At 45.0% G+C, this 16,942-nt stretch overlaps 1 protein-coding gene across 1 annotated transcript in view; it reads left to right on the top strand.

Moving 5' to 3' along the window:
• LCP1 (lymphocyte cytosolic protein 1) overlaps nucleotides 1-16,942 on the top strand; it is a 194,896-nt gene that overhangs the window by 111,222 nt on the left and 66,732 nt on the right. The window contains exon 8 of the mRNA XM_078657320.1: nucleotides 3,060-3,202. Within this exon, the coding sequence (XP_078513446.1) occupies nucleotides 3,060-3,202 (143 nt within the window). The remainder of the gene's footprint in view (nucleotides 1-3,059; nucleotides 3,203-16,942) is intronic.

The raw sequence follows: 16,942 nt of genomic DNA, 5'->3' as shown, positions 1-16,942 counted from the left end.
GTGAAACATAGCCAGACTGTTCATGCAGGATTTGAGAAAAAGATATTTGCACATTTTTCTCTGTCTTAAGATGGCACTGAAATTAAGAGGGATATAACCACATGTAATAGGGTTGAGGTAGAATCAGGCTGTGAACGGAGGATTTGAAACCTATATATCTGCACGCCTTCAGAACTTTGCACAACTGGTTAATCCATCATTCACTTCCTCAAGTAAAACTGCTGCATTTGTAAAGGGCAATACCTGGTACTGATTTTGATGCTGATGGCTGTTAAAGGATTGTAGTATATATCTGGGGCCATCTTTGTTTGCACTGAGTCCACTCCTACATGCCTATGTCCTTCTAGTGTCCGTGACTACTGGCTTCCAAAGTCCCTACGTCTGTATCTCAGTCAAGCCTCTCATTATCACTGGCTGCCACTTTGGAAAATGTTGGGCCATTGTTCACCTGTGTCCCTTTACTTACATTACATCCAGTGTCAGTGTGCACATGACAGTGTCCTAATGCCATTTTTCTCTGTGACTATGAGCATGCCTGTGCCACCATTCCAGTGTCAGTGCCCCTGTGTCGCTGTCACACTGGCAGTGTCCCTGTGATTGTGCCCTGTGTGCAAGTCACCAAGTTAATGTCCCCAGTCTGTGTCTCATAGCCAGCCCCAGTGCCAGGCACTCTGTGACATTGTCAGTGTCCCCTTAGCAGTCACTTCTCCTGTGGCAGTGCACCAATGTCACATTGCCACTCTCCTTGTGCCAGTCGTCCCATGCAGGTGTCATCATATCAGTCTCCTCATCTCAGTGTTTCCTTGTGTATGCTCGTAAATTAGTGTGCCAGGTTCATTTCATCAGCGTTAGTGTCACAGTGTTAGTGCCCCTATGTCACTACTCCTATGTCAGAGTCAGTGGGCCATATGTCGGTAAATACTATTTACCGATTCCAAAATACCGAATTTTACTGATTCGGTATTTTAGAATCGGTAAATGCTATGTAGGTATTCATTCTGTAATTGTTACCGAATCTGTAAAATTCGGTAAATACCGATTCGGTATTTACCGAATCTGTATTCCCCATTCATTCCTATGGGCCTGGAGGCCCATAGGAATGAATGGGAATTACCGATTCGGTAAATACCAAATCGGTTAGAGGGGAAGACTTACAAGGGTGGCAGGGCGTCACATTGACACCCTGTTGCACCCCTGAATAGTGCATGGGTGCACATGTGGCACACATACATGCCCTAAAGGCATGTATGTCTGCCACATGGCACTGTTAAAAAAGCACAAAATTGCTTTTTTAACGGTTTTCGTTATTTACCACCAACTTGTAGTTGGTGGTAAATAAAGAATCCTTAAATGTGAAAAGCACTCACTTGAGTGCTTCCTACATTAAGGATTCGGTAATTTACCGATTCCTTAAATTACCGATTCGGTAAATTACCCAATCCTTAAATCAGGCCCCTACATCTCAAATGCCTAATACCGGTCGGTAACGGCCAAAATTCGGTAATTTCGGCGGTTACCGACCGGTATTGGGCTACCTACATCAGGCCCAGTATCGCTACACCCGTGCTTCATTTCTCCTATGGCCACGTGTTCGCATTGTCAATGTGGCTGTGTCAGTGCACTTTTACCAATTTAACTCTTCGAGTTTCCCTCTGTAATTAGGTCCAGTCCAGTGTATTGGTGTCAGTGTCTCTATGTCATTGACTCAGTGCTTGCAAATTCATGAGAGTACTCCAGTGAGTCCATGTCAAGCTGTCAGTTCCATTGCTTCAGTATCCCATGTGGCCATGTGACCATTTTGTATGTCTATTTCAGTGTCCACGGACTGCCTCTTGGTCTCTCTGTCCAAATGTCAGAATCCCAATGTTAGTGTCTCGGTTCAGGTTCTCAATGTTAATCTAATTTGCCTGCATAGAGCTTATATCAGTCTAAGGCTACTTCAAACCACTTTTTGCGCATAGGGAAGAAAGTAGGAGATATGCAAGGAAGGTAAAGGGCCCTGAGGGTTCGCATGGAAAAGAGAACCAGTGGTGACAGAGATAAACAGGTCTGGAATTTGAGATTCTTTAGAAAGGAAATGAAAAAGATGTTGTGAATAATATTTTTGTTCAAAGAAGGGATACACTCACTGAAAAAGGGGCATCTGGCAAAAGCATGTATATACGTTGACTGATGCAAATATCACATTTTCCAGTCATTCTCTTTGTTACTTTGTTCAGGCCCTTGCATGCTACATAGGAAGGGTACTTTTCTGCCTTGGAAAAGTTCATTTTATAGTGCAGAGAAGGTCCTGTACTTTTGTTTGCATGCTTTAGTCCAAGGAGAAATATGTTTTTAATGGGATGAACACTTAATTTAGTAGGTGCCATGTCGCCTTCCCGCCTTACTTGTTTACAAGAAAGCTTAGAAGGGCAAAAGTCAACATAGACTGTCCGCCTACAGCATTCCCCCGGCTACAGCCTTGACCAGAAGGTGTATTTAAGTATTTCACAATAAATGTCAAATGCTATCGTAATGTAGACAATCAATTGACGATTATTTGTCATTTGTTGGTGTCTTTCTCTCTAGACAGAATGCATTGAGACTGGTGATTTGTGTGTTATAGGGTTGAGAGGCAATGTGAAGATTTGACTGTGCTCTGGATTTTATATTTTTTTCTCCTATAGTGTGAATTTTTTTTTAGTTATTTTTTTATTTAAAGTTTTATATAGCTCAAACATGACCCTAGAGAGCATCAGAGAGTTTGACAAATGATCAGGGTGAAAGAAACAAGCAAGGCCGACAATAAAAAAACAATAGTAACAGTCACAGTAACAGTACAGGATTGTATTGCTCTTACGTTTATGACCAGGTATGCAAAGACCAGGAAACGTGATGTAATAAAGATAATCGATGGGCTACTATGTAAACACTCTTTCAAACCACCCAACCACCTTTCAACTCACCTTTCTTACCCACGTGTTACACTAACAGACACTTGTATGATTCAGCTAGTTCTTAAAGAAAAATGCTACAGTGAAATATTGAGTTTTATGGTGTTCGCTATTCTTCTATTGCAGCCTTAATAGCCCTACTGAGAGATGGAGAGAGTCTTGAAGATCTGATGAAGTTGTCGCCTGAAGAACTGCTCCTGCGATGGGCCAACTACCACCTTGAGAATGCTGGCTGCAACAAAATCAACAACTTCAGTTCTGACATTAAGGTAAATACTTCAACTAGAGCCAAATATCACCCCTCTGCCTTCTCAGTGTTAAGTCTCATCGATAGTAGGAAGATGTTAAAAATATCCTGAGGCTATCCTGAAGATGTCTAGTGTCAATGCTTGTAACAAATCGTCATCAAGTCTATCAATTGGAATTAACAATGGGTAGCACCAGATACACCTGACTAGTTCTTTGTTAGCCCTTACTCTCTATTATCTGTGTCTGATCTAAGAGGCATTAGGGCTGTGACATGAACAGCAAGTCAGCATGTTTTGTAGTTTCTATTCCTTATCATTTCATTTCATAAATCTTTATTTCGGTAATTTCTCACCATAAAAGATGTTAAAAAACATTTCAATTATAATTATTAAAACATTAAAACATTTGAACATCCACGGTGTCATAAGAGTATTTCATAAGTACAGGATTTCACAGATTTACTGGTATAAAATTTAAAAACCAGCATTGAGGCACTGTCTTCTCAGAGACGACATAGAACCTAAGGGGCAGATTTATGATAACTGGCGCATCCCCAGGGATGCGGCAGTTATTTTGCGCCGCTGCTCCGCCACCCATGGTGCGCCGCATTTACAATGCGGCGCACCATGGGCAAAAATGGCACAGATGCGTGACGCATCTGTGCCGTAAAAGCGGCGCATTGCTGGAGTTGCGTCGCAAGCGCGATGCAGCTCCAGCAAGGCTCGGGGGTGCCCCATCTGTACAATGCTGCGTCAAGACCTACGCCTGCTTCAAGCAGGCGCAGGGTTTTGACGCAGCATTGGCCTGAAAGTGACTGAGTGAAATCTTATAGATTTCACTCAGCCACTTTTGCGAGGCGCACCTGCCCCGGAACGCCCAACCTGCGCCGGAACGCCCACAAGTGGCGCAGGGCTTTACAACGTGACGCATCTGCCTAGATGCGTCACGTTGTAAATGAGTCATAGGGATGCGCCACGTTTACGCCGCAGTTGCGTGACGCAAACGTGGCGCATTCCCAACATAAATCTGCCCCTAGGTATTTAGCCACGGCAAAAACAATGTGGTCCGACAGGTCAGTTTTGAGCACTCTGAATGCAACAAGACACTCAGCAAACCCCAAATTCCTACATACAGGAACAATCCATTTCTTACGAATCACGCCGTAGGCCGGGCAGAAAAAAATTATGTGCAGTTCAGATTCGTTGGCTACTCTGCAAGCCGGGCATAAGCTAACGGCGGATTCGCTCCACTTGCTGGTAAGTGCTCGAATCGAGAGAGACGGGCGCCTCTATTGCAAATAGAGTTTCCTGAGTGAGACAGGGTATAATTTGTCCAAAGCTGGTTCGAAACTATAGGTGTCCTTAATCCGTAAGAAACACTCCGTGAGGGTCCCATGGTTTGATCGACTGTCCTGGTAAACCTTTGCCAGCCTCTTTTTAGAAATTAATGGACAAGTGGATGATGGGTCAGTCCAGAGGGTCAATAGGCCTAGACCGTCCAGCTCAGTTTTGATGAATCTAAGCCATTTGATTTCCCCTGCATTAGGCAAGGCAAGCACCTCCTGGAGCCCCTGCCTATAACTAATCAGTTCAGGGACCGCCCACACCCTACGCCAGTAAACCAAGGGTCGCAATGCCAGATCTTCATCAAGTGGTCTCATCCCCAAATCTAACCTTAATGGCACAAGAGGCGTGCTGGGGGGAAGTGCTACCAGCCGCCTGATGAACTTGTTCTCCTCTTTCACCAGGTTTGAAGAAACTGCACGGCCCCAGAGCTCACTACCATACATTGCAGCCCCCCTTGCCTGTGCCCTGTAGATCTGAAGGGGTGGGCCAACGGGTTGGATGGATGACCTATTTTTACCCACTAGCTTTATAATCCCGCCCGAGTACTGTACCAATTTAAGTAATGCTTTCTCTTGGTGTGGGCACCAGGACATTTTCTCATTTATCGTGACTCCAAGGTACTCGAAGGTTCGCACTCGTTCGAGTCTGCTTGGGCCAATGTGGGGGCTAGAACGGAATTTTGGTGGTGGATTAAAGACCATAAATTTGGTCTTTAGAGTGTTAATTTCTAAACCATGTTCCCCACAAAAGTCCACAAAGCCGTTAAGAACACGCTGGATCCCCATCGGAGACTTTGAAAGCAGCAGGGTGTCGTCAGCGAACATAATCGCCGGCACCCTGCTGCCTGCCAGCTTGGGAGCATCAGAGTCATCGACCCCATTCAGGTGGGAGATTACCCTGTTGATGTAGAGGCAGAACAGGGTCGGTGCAAGCACACAACCCTGCCTTACCCCCCTGTCAACGGGGAACCTGTTCGATAAGGCCCCCTCCTTGCCACACCTTACCTGCGCAAAATTGGCAGTGTGGAGACGAATAATCATCTCCAACAAGCCCCTAGGGACCCCCAATTTGGCCAACACCTCCCAGAGTTTTCTGCGGGGAACCAGGTCGAAGGCCGCCCTTAGGTCCACGAATACAGTATAGAGGCTGCCACCCTCCAACTGTACCGTTTTCCAAAAAATAAGGGCCAGCCGAAAGACCTGGTCTATTGTAGTGACCTTCCTTCTGAACCCCGCTTGATATGGGCTCAAAATGTCATTTTCCGACATCCAATCCGACAGACGGTCCAAAATTAGCCTAGTAAAAAGCTTCTGGGAAACGTCTATCAGACTTATTGGCCTATAATTGGCTGGGAGCAGAGGCGAGCCCCTCTTAAAGATGGGCACTATCTCTGCCCCCAGCCAAGTTGGGGGGATCGTCATGCCATTCAGAATCGCATTGAACAACACCCTAAGGTACGGGGCCCAGATCTTAACTTCATGCCTGAAGAGATCACCAGGGAGCTTATCTAAGCCTGGGGCTTTTTCAGCAGCAAGGCCCATAATTGCCTTAGTGAGCTCCTCCAGAGTAAACCCATCCATAGGGGATATACTTTCAGTGGGTTGTACCTTTGCTACTTCGGTTGTGTTCCCCAGTTGGTCCAGATCTACCATGTTATACAGGGTTTTGAAGTGGTCCTCCCACACAGCAGATGCAATATTTGTGTCTACTGCCGCAATGGGTTCAGCCGAGCCATGCTTGACAATCTGCCAAAATTTTCGGCCATCTTGTAATGCGAGGGCAGTCGTCATTTGAGACCAGTTCTCATGATCCCATTCCATTTTGGCATTGCGAAGGAGAGACTTGTATACCCCCCGCTTTCCCTGATTATACTGGGGGTTTCCCGAATTTTAAGGGACTCCAAAAGATCGGCCTTTGCTCTCCTGCAGGAAGCATTGAACCATGAGGCTCTTCTCCCCTTGGCCTTTTTCGTCCTAGCCACAGGGTTCAATACCTCTGCTAAGTTAGAGCAGAGCTCAGAGTGGATGTCCCCTAACGCAGTAAAATCAGCAGGGGTGGATAACTGAGGGATGAGGTCCACAACTTTTTCAAGGGCAGGCACCACAGTAGCGTAAAGCCTCTGGATGTCATTGGGATTCTCCAGGAGTTTTAGCCATTTAATTCTACGTCTGTTGGTAGTTGCGACTAGCCCAGCAGGAAATGCTGAGTTTTCTTCTTTGGTATTGGTCGGCATTCCCTGGACCACCAACCTCAATGATAATACATTGTGGTCACTATCAGTCCTGTTAACTATCCCAAAGTCCCTCACTTTAACCCAGTCCTTTGTTGAGACCAGGATATAATCTATCCTGGACTCCTGACCTGCTCTGTTAAAGGTGGGCTTGGGTGGGATATCTCCCTTAAACCGCCCATTACAGGCCCTCAGTGAGTGGGATAAAGTAAAAGATGTTATTTGGGTGACTAGAGGTGACCATGACTTTACAGGAGATCCCGACAAGGTAGGTATCTCCCAGAGGTCATCTTCTTCATTAGTTACCCCTTTTAGAAAATCTGGAAGGGGCTCGTACTGAGTATTGAAGTCACCCCCAACTATAAATGGATGGCAGAGGGTGGCAGAATCGAGGAACAAAACTAGGTCCTCAATTGTCCCCGAAGTACCTGTTATCCCAACCGGTCTTGAATATACATTTATTAAAGCCACACTCACACCAGGTGCCCACTCCAAGACAACGCACTGGAAGTCCGCTGAGTTGGTTTCAATATTTTTCGCCCTGCATCCAAGGTGGGAACCTACCCAAATCAACAAACCACCAGAAGGTCGTCCCTTCCCACCCCATTTGGCCGGAATGTTGAAAGAAGCGTACCCTGTGCGGCACTGTTTTTCCCTGGCCCATGTTTCCTGGAACAACATAGCCCCTATAATGATTTTTGTTGGAGTTTGTACCCTGTGGAAAGGGTTGATGAGTATTATGATCCCTGACCCTCGGGACTGCCCTAGCTTTCGGGGCTGGAGCAGATTGAGCCGGCAGCTGATTAGCACCCTCCGCTGCTCTATTAACGGAAGTGCTTATAGTGGCCTTATGACGGGGTTTCGGAATGGGTCTAATCACTGGAGCTGCTGATGGGATAACAGCAGGTACTGGTGGAGTGAGAGTAGCGGCTAGCGTGCTAGTCTGTTTATTTTCAGGTAACGTCAGGGTAGCTAAAGTTAGAATGCTTTTTTCAGTCTCAAGCAGCTGGTTTTCTATTCGTGAGAGTCTAACTTCCAAGGGGGTTAGGAGTTTTTTTAAGGTTTCCCAAACAATCGTTAGAAATTCCACGTCTTTCTCTTGTATCGTGCAGAGTGGAACCCCATCATTCTCATTCTCTATTGCAAGATTGTAATATTCTCCCGCCGATTTTTCTAGGCTAAGTTCCAACGCAGAGGGGCCGTTATTTCTCATAGAAAGGGGAGCGTGGGATACTTGAGGTATTGGATAAAAGGGTAGCTGGGGAGGGAAGCGGCCGTCCCAAATAACATTGGGCTTGGTCCTTGTGGAAAGCTGAGCCTTTGCAACCTTAGCCTTTTTCCTAGAATAGGCGGAGGTGTTATTACGCTTTCGCTTGTGGATAGCGCCCTTATGGGGGGTAGGGGAAATCCTCCCGCTCGTTGCCTCACACTGAACAGAAGGTACCATCTCCGGGGAGGCCACCTCAGCCCTAATCACCCCACCCAATGATGGATTATGGTTGGGGGGGGATGAACGTGGAGACCCCACCATCGATACTGAAGCATGAGGAGATGTAACTGCTGGCTGATGGATATCTGCCTGCGTCAAGATAGGGACTGAGCCTATTGGGCGTTCAGGTGTTTTGGCATGACCAAAATGACCTAAAGAAGACTTTTTGGCCATAACCAGCTCCTGGGATATCCTTCTAGCTGCATCGAGTTCAATGGAGACCCTATGCTGCATTTTATTAATCTCCATGTCTATGGCGGTGTTAGTCCTAGTGATAAAATCATCCAGTGTCCCATTCTGCAGCTTCCCTTTAGCTGCCCTACTTCTGTACTCACGCGAAGCCATAGCACCTTGAGTTCTGCGTGCGCCTCAGAGAGGTGGTTTTACAATAGCAATAGCAAGTAGGGGCCAAGGGGAATAGCCCAGTCCAGTCTCCACCGGTCTCGAACGGCCTCAAACGGCCCGCTCTTTGCCCGGTCTTCGCCCCGAGCTCCGTCCCGCGCGCGTCCCGCGTCGCGGTGGTGCTTACGCCAATAAGGTACGTTAAAGCAGGGGGCGTGGCCGCCGGGGGAAGAGGCACCAGCTGTGCTGAGTGGAGAATGCTGGTCCTCGCAGTCCCCCGGTAGGCTTCAAGGCTAAGTACACGCCAATAGTCCTCAACCTGTACTGCAGCTTGCTGGGAGCGAGTTAGCTCTCCGCCGACTGCGGAGCCGCTCACACCAGCAGCGACAGCCTCAGGGAGCAGGCAAGGGAACAGGCGCCCAAAAGCAATCCTCGTGGCAGGGATAATCCAACGGTGAGCGGCTTATCCTTTCCATGGCCCATCAGCAGCAAACCGGCGGCTGTTGAAGGGCGATGGATGGACAAGTGATCAACCATAAGAAGTCATCAAGGGTCAAAGGAGGTGAAATAACTTAGACTTCCCTAGCAGTTTGTTGAACCGATGATTGTGAACTATCCTATGGCATTTCCATTATGTTGCTGTTGCCTATATTATGCATATTTCATATTGCCTAATGTATGGCCTCTTTGCAGTAGATCTGTGCCCCCTTCTGGCTCTATAAAGCAACTCATAGGTTACCTTACTTCAGAAGGGACAGTCTTATAAGACTCATTGTGCTGGCTTCCTGAAGGGCATTTCCTTTCCTCATTTTGTGAAATGATTTACCTTTTTGCTTTCTATTTTAATTACAGTAATATTGTGAAAAAAGCCTAACCTACTTATATTTTGTCTGCAGCATGATGCTGCGTCAGTTTAGCATAGTCACATGATTTCAAACACATTGATTGTTCGTAATAGCACAGACAGTTCTTGACTTTTTTTTAAAAGAGTTTTATATAGCGCGTACTGGACCCGAGACATCGAGTATCAGAGCGCTTTACATGAGCACCAGTTTCGTTACAGATGAGCACATTCATTTTTGTTAGGCACGGGGAGATTAAGTGATTTGCCCAGAATCACAGGATGTTGAACATCGTTACTGAGACTCGAACCCGGTTCCCCAGTCCGATGTAGACCACTCTAGCCCTAAGACTACATCCTCTCATAAACAAATCCTAACTAAGGGGTCCATTACGATGTCGGGCGGATCGCCACCGCCATGGTGGCGATCCGCCCGACATTAATGCCCGCCCTCCACCCATTTCCCCCGCCATATTACTATGGCGGGGAGGACCGCTGCGAACGTAAACACCGTCCGCCGCTTTTCTGCCCCGGTCGCCTTGCGGCCGGGGTGGAAAATGTTTAATATGGTGGCGGTGTCTAATAGACACCACCAGCCATATTAGGATGGGCCTGCAGACATGCCTTTCCGTGGCGGCAACCGCCATGTAAAGGCATGCGGAGACTCCCTGCGGGGGCCCGTTGCGGGCCCCCTCGGACTCTGGGGGGTGGGGGTGCACATTGCGGTACCTATGGTACCCCCCCCGCATTTCAAAGTGCAACATGGCAGGCACTGCGCGGTGCCTGTCATGTTGTGCTTTGAAATGCACAACGTGCATTTTTACCATTGCGATGGGCGGCGCTTTCTGCACCGCCCACCGCAATGGTAAAAATACAGGATGCGCCCGCCAGTGTGGCAGGCGCATCATAATTGTCAAGGCGGGAACGCCGCTCCTATGGCGGGCGGTCCCGTTTTGCACTGGGATGGCGGGCGGACTAAGTCCGCCCGCCATCCTTATGGACCCCTAAATGTTCTGACCTATAAGAACCAAGAAGTATTTCCTATCTGCTTTTGAATCTCCTTTTAAGTTCACAATATTGAAAAAATAATTTTCAAATTCCCAGTTTTCATGGAATGTGAAAGACAACACCATTGGTAGTCATCCGAATTATTGACATCGTCCTGAACTCATTCTTTACCCCCATCTTTGAAGATGCATTGATAGGGCACACACAATAATCTCAAATAAATTGATATTTCTGTAAAACCCAAAGTTGTGATTGAACTGACATTCAGATTTTGCACTACGGCTTAAATACCGTGGGCCTAGAGGCTTGATGTTCAGTTCTGCCTTCCCAGGGACTGTACTTTGGGTCACAATATGAAAATGAGATTACCCTGTCCAACCTAATTATTGGACGATATTCAAAGACACAAGTTTAATCTTTAATGAGAGGATCTTGCCTGGACTGTAGGAGACTGATGTGTAATAGCTCAAGTGCATAATTTATTTTTATTCAGCTGTCATTGGAGTTTTCTAAGGAGATATATCTCATATGCCAGAAGTCTAAGGGCGTCTGCAAATGCTCATATATTTTCATCAGGCTTGTAAAGTGAGGGTCTTGATATGCTCTGAAGCAAAGGAATAAAAAAATACTTTCATGAACAACTTCTCCAACTCTTATCAACTCTCTCTAAGCAAAGATCCAGACTGCTTACAAAATGCCAGGTGCAGCCAGGCTCAATGCCAGCCAGACGAAAAGATACTTAGGGCCAGATGTAGGTAGCCAAATACCGGTCGGTAACGGCCGAATTCGGCCGTTACCGACCGGTATTTGGCTTTTGAGATGTAGGGGACAGGAAACAGGCCATTTCGGTAATTTTACCGATTCGGTAAATATACCGGTCGGTAAATTTACCGACCGGTATTTTTACAGAATCGGTAAAATCGAGATGTAGGTGGGACTCTTCGGAGTCCCACAAGCCCTACAAATTCGGTATTTTACCATCAAATTCAATTTGATGGTAAAATACCGATTCAGGTGTGCATGCACATGTGTGCATGCACACCTGCGCCATATGACAGGCAGACCTGCCCTTAGGGCAGGTATGCCTGCCACATGGACCCACATGGCCCCCGAACCTTTTTTGGGGGTGCTAGAGGGTGTCAAAGTGACACCCCCTGCACCCTTGTCAAATTCGGTATTTACCGATTCGGTAAATACCGACCGGTAATGCCCCATTCATTCCTATGGGCTTCAAAGCCCATAGGAATGAATGGGGCATTACCGGTCGGTATTTACCGAATCGGTAAATACCGACTTTTAAAGATTCGGTAAATCCACATCTGGATTTACCTACATCTCAGTACTTCTATTTTACCGATTCATAAATACCGAATCGGTAAAATACGGTATTTATGAGTCGGTAAAATAGAATTACCTACATCTGGCCCTTAGGGCCTTATTTTGACATTTGCTGGTGGGATATTCTGTCACAAACATGGCAGATATTTTGTTTGCCGTATTACAAGTACCATATGCTATAATGCACTTGCAACACACCAAACAGGAAACCCACCATGTTTGTGATGGAATACCCCATTCACCAAACTCTAGAAAAGGTCCCAAGCAGCGTATTTGAATGTATATATTAAGGATCAAGGTTGCTCTACGGATTAGGGACTCAATGTCACTCCAGTGCAAGTAAATACAGTTTATTTTGCTTGCTCTTTGGCAAAGGCAGTCATGTCAATGTGTTTCAGTGCACACACAGGTACCGAAATGTGTTGACATGAATGCCTTTGCCGAAGAACAAGCAAAATAAACTTTCTTTACTTGCACTGGAGTGCGGTGGAGTCCCTAATGCGTAAGGCAAACGCAATACTTTATACAATCAGCACACGGCAGAGCGCTGTAATTTGAGCACCACTGGCGATCAGGCTGATCAGGGGAAATACGCCGAACACAGAGGGAGATGTATGTATATATATGATACAAATACACACATATATATATATATATATATATATATATATATATATATATATATATATATATATATATATATTATATATATATATATATATATATTCACTGAAAAAACCATAGGTTTCACACCAGTTATAGGTAGCTGGAAATTTTACTCGCATAAAACCATTGAAATTCCCACGTTATAGTTAGTTGGACTCACTATAACTTGCACGTCTGCAATGCACTGCTGATGACGTCACATATTACATCACTCATGACAGTGTTTTAAAAAACAAAATGTGATTGGTTAACTGGCTTATTAAGTGTATCTTAGTGAATACATATATTAGCGAGTAATGTTTAAATATTTAAATATATGCATGAGTGATGTAATATGTGACGTCATCAGCAGTGCATTGCAGACGTGCAAGTTATAGTGAGTCCAACTAACTATAACGTGGGAATTTCAATGGTTTTATGCAAGTAAAATTTCCAGCTAACTATAACTGGTGTGAAGCCTATGGTTTTTTCAGTGAATTTCAAAGGTTTTTTAAATGCTAATTCCTAACTATAACTGGTGTGTAACCTATGGTTTTTTCAGTGAATATATATATATATATATATATATATCAAATTTCTATGGCAAAATGAAACCCCTCATTTTGTTCCTTTTCAAATTAAATGTATTAAGTATTACCACTTTATTCCAATCAAGATGACTTCAGGTGTGCCATACTTTTGTCATAAGTAAGACTGTTAGCGTTCTAGTTGTTCTTTAGAACACTCTGAGACATTCTGTCATTGGGCTATAGTTGGGCTACATCTGGCTGATATTTGGGCTACATTTGGGCTCTTTTGTCTCTGGTGGCCATCTTGGGAGACTGCATATCAGAATTTTTTTAATGAAATATAAGAGGATTTGAGAAGTCACTCAAAATGTGCCCTAATTTTTCTTTCTTCAGCACTAATCATAATTTCTATGGCAAAATGAACCCCCTCATTTTGTTCCTTTGCAAATTAACTGTTTTAAGTGTTAACACTTTATTCCAATCAAGATGACTTCAGGTGTGCCAAACGTTTGTCATAAGTAAGACTGTTAGCGCTCTAGTTGTTCTTTAGAACACTCTGGGACATTCTGTCATTGGGCTATAGTTGGGCTACATCTGGCTGATATTTGGGCTACATTTGTTTTTTTTGTCTCTGCTGGCCATCTTTGGGCTACATTGGGCTACATTGGGCTACATTGGGCTACATTTGGGCTCTAACATATATATAGCCCAATGTAGCCCAATATATATTTTTTCAACGTTAATTTTCGTAAAAACCACTGGAGCATATATCTTGAGACATAGCAAAGGCACATCGGGGTACCAGTCCCTACAATTTTGCCAAGTTTGGTGGAAATCCATTCTGCCGTTCGGGCTAAAAGTGAGTCCAACCGCCCTATGGAAATTAACATGGGGAAAACACGTTTTGGGGTCCCCCTTTTATCTCGGCCCCCGCTTGACGGATCCCCCCGAAACTTTAAGGGAAGGAGCGGAGCGCAGCGAGGCAAAGTTAAGGAAAATTACAGGCAGATCCCTCATTCGGCGCAAAAGTTATTCCCAATAGAATGTTGCGGATTTCCTATGGAAAACGATCCTAACTATAACTACCTACTGGCGACCGCCAGTAGGTAATATATATATATATATATATATATATATATACATACATGTATATATACAGAGAGAGAGAGCTTTCCACTGGTTTTCCGGTTTAGCCATAATCTATTCTAGCAAATGCAGTTCATGCCATCTCCCATGCCACCAAAAAATGATCACCTTTTAAAGAACCAAGAGACTGTTTTGATCAGGGCCGGACTGGGAATGCAAACCAGCACTGGCAATTAAGTTGGACTGGCCCGGGGGCTGGGAGTGTGGGGGTGCTGGTGGGACACACTGCTGCTGCTTTTGTTACAGGGGGCCGATATTACAACACTGCTGCAAAACCGACCCACAGTAACAAAAACGGCATCACTAGTCCAAAATCGCCCCCTGCCCTTCCAACTCACCGAGCAAATACCCCATGCCCGCTAGGGCCAGTCTGGCCCGGTTTTGATCATTTGCCTCCCAAAGACTTATCTTTTCCGGTACAGAGCTAGAATAACGAGGTATAAATATCGATGTACAGAAATATCGAGGTAAAATATTGTGGGATAGAAATATCAATGGAAAAAATATCCTGGTCAAGAATATCGATTGTTAGGTAAGTAATATCGATTGCAAAAATATTGGAGTGTTAAATATCGTTTACAAAAATATATTTGTTAAAAATATCGATTTATTATTAATGTTATGTATTTTAGTACTTTGTATGAGAATTGTTTGTAATTTTAGTATATGTGTATATATAGGCATGCGGAGACTCCCTGCGGGGGCCCGTTGCGGGCCCCCTCGGACTCTGGGGGGTGGGGGTGCACATTGCGGTACCTATGGTACCCCCCCCGCATTTCAAAGTGCAACATGGCAGGCACTGCGCGGTGCCTGTCATGTTGTGCTTTGAAATGCACAACGTGCATTTTTACCATTGCGATGGGCGGCGCTTTCTGCACCGCCCACCGCAATGGTAAAAATACAGGATGCGCCCGCCAGTGTGGCAGGCGCATCATAATTGTCAAGGCGGGAACGCCGCTCCTATGGCGGGCGGTCCCGTTTTGCACTGGGATGGCGGGCAGACTAAGTCCGCCCGCCATCCTTATGGACCCCTAAATGTTCTGACCTATAAGAACCAAGAAGTATTTCCTATCTGCTTTTGAATCTCCTTTTAAGTTCACAATATTCAAAAAATAATTTTCAAATTCCCAGTTTTCATGGAATGTGAAAGACAACACCATTGGTAGTCATCCGAATTATTGACATCGTCCTGAACTCATTCTTTACCCCCATCTTTGAAGATGCATTGATAGGGCACACACAATAATCTCTAATAAATTGATATTTCTGTAAAACCCAAAGTTGTGATTGAACTGACATTCAGATTTTGCACTACGGCTTAAATACCGTGGGCATAGAGGCTTGATGTTCAGTTCTGCCTTCCCAGGGACTGTACTTTGGGTCACAATATGAAAATGAGATTACCCTGTCCAACCTAATTATTGGACGATATTCAAAGACACAAGTTTAATCTTTAATGAGAGGATCTTGCCTGGACTGTAGGAGACTGATGTGTAATAGCTCAAGTGCATAATTTATTTTTATTCAGCTGTCATTGGAGTTTTCTAAGGAGATATATCTCATATGCCAGAAGTCTAAGGGCGTCTGCAAATGCTCATATATTTTCATCAGGCTTGTAAAGTGAGGGTCTTGATATGCTCTGAAGCAAAGGAATAAAAAAATACTTTCATGAACAACTTCTCCAACTCTTATCAACTCTCTCTAAGCAAAGATCCAGACTGCTTACAAAATGCCAGGTGCAGCCAGGCTCAATGCCAGCCAGACGAAAAGATACTTAGGGCCAGATGTAGGTAGCCAAATACCGGTCGGTAACGGGCGAATTCGGCCGTTACCGACCGGTATTTGGCTTTTGACATGTAGGGGACAGGAAACAGGCCATTTCGGTAATTTTACCGATTCGGTAAATATACCGGTCGGTAAATTTACCGACCGGTATTTTTACAGAATCGGTAAAATCGAGATGTAGGTGGGACTCTTCGGAGTCCCACAAGCCCTACAAATTCGGTATTTTACCATCAAATTCAATTTGATGGTAAAATACCGATTCAGGTGTGCATGCACATGTGTGCATGCACACCTGCGCCATATGACAGGCAGACCTGCCCTTAGGGCAGGTATGCCTGCCACATGGCCCCACATGGCCCCCGAACCTTTTTTGGGGGTGCTAGAGGGTGTCAAAGTGACACCCCCTGCACCCTTGTCAAATTCGGTATTTACCGATTCGGTAAATACCGACCGGTAATGCCCCATTCATTCCTATGGGCTTCAAAGCCCATAGGAATGAATGGGGCATTACCGGTCGGTATTTACCGAATCGGTAAATACCGACTTTTAAAGATTCGGTAAATCCACATCTGGATTTACCTACATCTCAGTACTTCTATTTTACCGATTCATAAATACCGAATCGGTAAAATACGGTATTTATGAGTCGGTAAAATAGAATTACCTACATCTGGCCCTTAGGGCCTTATTTTGACATTTGCTGGTGGGATATTCTGTCACAAACATGGCAGATATTTTGTTTGCCGTATTACAAGTACCATATGCTATAATGCACTTGCAACACACCAAACAGGAAACCCACCATGTTTGTGATGGAATACCCCATTCACCAAACTCTAGAAAAGGTCCCAAGCAGCGTATTTGAATGTATATATTAAGGATCAAGGTTGCTCTACGGATTAGGGACTCAATGTCACTCCAGTGCAAGTAAATACAGTTTATTTTGCTTGCTCTTTGGCAAAGGCAGTCATGTCAATGTGTTTCAGTGCACACACAGGTACCGAAATGTGTTGACATGAATGCCTTTGCCGAAGAACAAGCAAAATAAACTTTCTTTACT

This window comes from Lissotriton helveticus, chromosome 8, assembly GCF_964261635.1.
Source record: "Lissotriton helveticus chromosome 8, aLisHel1.1, whole genome shotgun sequence".
Lineage (NCBI taxonomy): Eukaryota > Metazoa > Chordata > Amphibia > Caudata > Salamandridae > Lissotriton > Lissotriton helveticus.
This window is presented reverse-complemented; position numbering and strand designations above follow the sequence as displayed.